A 2453-nucleotide genomic window follows, 5' to 3' on the forward strand; every position below is an offset into this window, starting at 1 on the left:
AAGCAGTAAAAATCTGTTTCATGAAAACCATATAAACGGTTCAACAAGTGGCTTAATCAGATATCCAGACCTCCATCCTGAATCAGAGCAGAACTGAGGCTCCCATCTGTCAAACTACCATAACAACATGTTGAAGTGGCTGCCTGCAAGCCATGGATATTCCTTCCCTGCCACTGCACACAGTAATAACCTCAGGTCAGCACTATAAAGACGGTCATATGCTCGTACTGTATAACCAGTTGGGCATAAACTGGATATGCTGAAAAACAGAGAATCAAAAAAACGGAGAATCAACTATTGGTGACACTTGTAGTGACCAAGACACATTCCCACCAGACTCAGACACCAGGGTATGTTGTAGCTGTATTAAAATCTACGACACCTTGCAAACCTTATTTAACTTTAAAGACTGAGAAAAATCTATCTGGACTCTTAAAAGATATTTCTTTAATTAACAAGATGACAAATTAATTTAAATTATTCTAATATAATAAAATGATATACCGTGCTGTCAGTGTGTAATTAAAATACATGCGGAAACAGCCACTTGATGAATACAAAGCCCCAACAAATGAATGTTGTTTGTAACATCAGTCAATTTAGTCACTAAAATAGTCAATAAACAATTACAAATAATGTAAGTTTGTTAGAATATGGGAACCTTTCACATAAAAAAACCCTTCACTGTTAATATTAATGGATGATCTGGCAAACTGCTAAGAATGAGACGACAGTACAAAGCCAAATTCCAAAGCAATGATTTTGTGCAGTACAGCAATTTAAGCCTTTGCAGGTGTTACAAAGGTGCTATTGTCTTGTGTTAACCCTTTGCAAAAAGGTTTTGTCTGACAGTATTCGTTGGGTCTTTTGGGGGAACAACTGTAAATGTGGACAACCCTCAGTGTACTATGGGCTTCTATGGCATGTTGCTGGGTCAGGCTGTTTTCACAAAGGGGACCTCTGCCTGTCAGGTATAAAAAGGAAGGCTTCAAACAGGTAGACAAGCAGTTCAGCTCCAAGTGCAGCACCAGCAGCAGCAGCAACATCTGGCAAAGATGACCTCCGGCAACATGATGAACAAGATTGTCTTCTACGAGGAGAGGAACTTCCAGGGCCGCTCTTACGAGTGCATGAGCGACTGCCCCGACATGTCCTCCTACATGAGCCACTGCCACTCCTGCAGAGTGGAGAGGGGCTGCTTCATGGTCTATGACCGCACCAACTTCATGGGCAACCAGTACTTCATGAGGAGGGGCGAGTACGCCGACTACATGAGCATGATGGGCATGAGCGACTGCATCAGGTCCTGCCGCATGATCCCCATGCACAGAGGCTCCTACAGGATGAGGATCTACGAGAGGGACAACTTCCAAGGTCAGATGCACGAGCTGATGGAGGACTGCGACAACATCATGGACCGCTACAGCATGTCCAACTTCATGTCCTGCAACGTGATGGAGGGCCACTGGCTGATGTACGAGCAGCCCCACTTCAGAGGAAGGATGTGGTACATGAGGCCCGGAGAGTACAGGAACTTCATGAACATGGGCATGAGTGGCATGAGGTTCATGAGCATGAGGCGCATCATGGATTCCTGCTACTAGACAATGACTTATGATGGTGCAGCGATTGGGTTCGAAACAAATAACTCAAAACTGAGTGACTAAGCAACTCATCTTCAGCAATATGCACTAGATGTTGACTGCAGCAAATGGACGAAAATGATTGACAACCAGTGAACTGCACATACATACGTCTTTGACTGCTGGCTGGTGAAGAGAATAAAAACAGCAATCATGAGATAACCCTAATAAAGTCTGCTTTATTAATAAAAATTCAATGTTAATTCCATTCTTTGTTCTTCTTTTTCTTCTAATTAGTTTCTTCTTTCTTCCTACATTTTCTGAAAGGTACTGTACCTCAAAAACCTTCCTACTTACTTTCCAATACCCTTGCCTTGCTGATGTAGGCAAATTAAAATAAGGTTGTCATAAACAATTGTTTATCTAGGGCTGGGTTTGATGAAGTATTGAAAAATGGACTTTCATTCGATAGCCCACATATCGATTCTTATGCAGGTACTCTTGTCAGTGTAGGGTGTCCCCACTAACACTGCTTCTGAATGTGGATTGACTTTACATTTGAGGAAACCTGTATTTCAAGTTCAGTTCTGAAGACACCAGGGAGAGATAATAACGAAAAAACATGGTTTTAGCGGAGGTTTTGGGAGTCTTGCCCCTTTCTTTTTTCTCTCCCATACTTGGCTCTCTGTCTGTGCATTAGGGCAAGGCTGAGCTCTTCCACTTGACAACGTGTGTCAAACATGAGTCATACAATCAGACAGACAGACCGTCGGCCTGTGAAACAGTCTGATGGTTTCTGATAGTCTGATGAAGATTCTTGCCCGGTCGGAAAGGTCGCCATATTCCCAGATTCCTGCAAATACTTTGGTG

At 42.8% G+C, this 2453-nt stretch overlaps 1 protein-coding gene across 1 annotated transcript; it reads left to right on the plus strand.

The window, feature by feature from the left end:
• The first annotated feature begins 1017 nt into the window (after positions 1-1017).
• LOC116040363 (gamma-crystallin M2-like) lies at positions 1018-1619 on the plus strand. The gene has a single exon (XM_031285677.2). It carries the CDS (start codon positions 1056-1058, stop codon positions 1602-1604), a length of 549 nt encoding a protein of 182 aa, XP_031141537.1. The 5' UTR covers positions 1018-1055; the 3' UTR covers positions 1605-1619.
• The last annotated feature ends 834 nt before the right edge of the window (positions 1620-2453 follow it).

This window comes from Sander lucioperca, chromosome 19 (assembly GCF_008315115.2).
Source record: "Sander lucioperca isolate FBNREF2018 chromosome 19, SLUC_FBN_1.2, whole genome shotgun sequence".
NCBI classification, from domain to species: Eukaryota; Metazoa; Chordata; class Actinopteri; order Perciformes; family Percidae; genus Sander; species Sander lucioperca.

Bases quoted from the DNA above. Each gene is read 5' to 3' on its own strand.
- LOC116040363 (XM_031285677.2), top strand. From the start codon at position 1,056: ATGACCTCCGGCAACATGATGAACAAGATTGTCTTCTACGAGGAGAGG.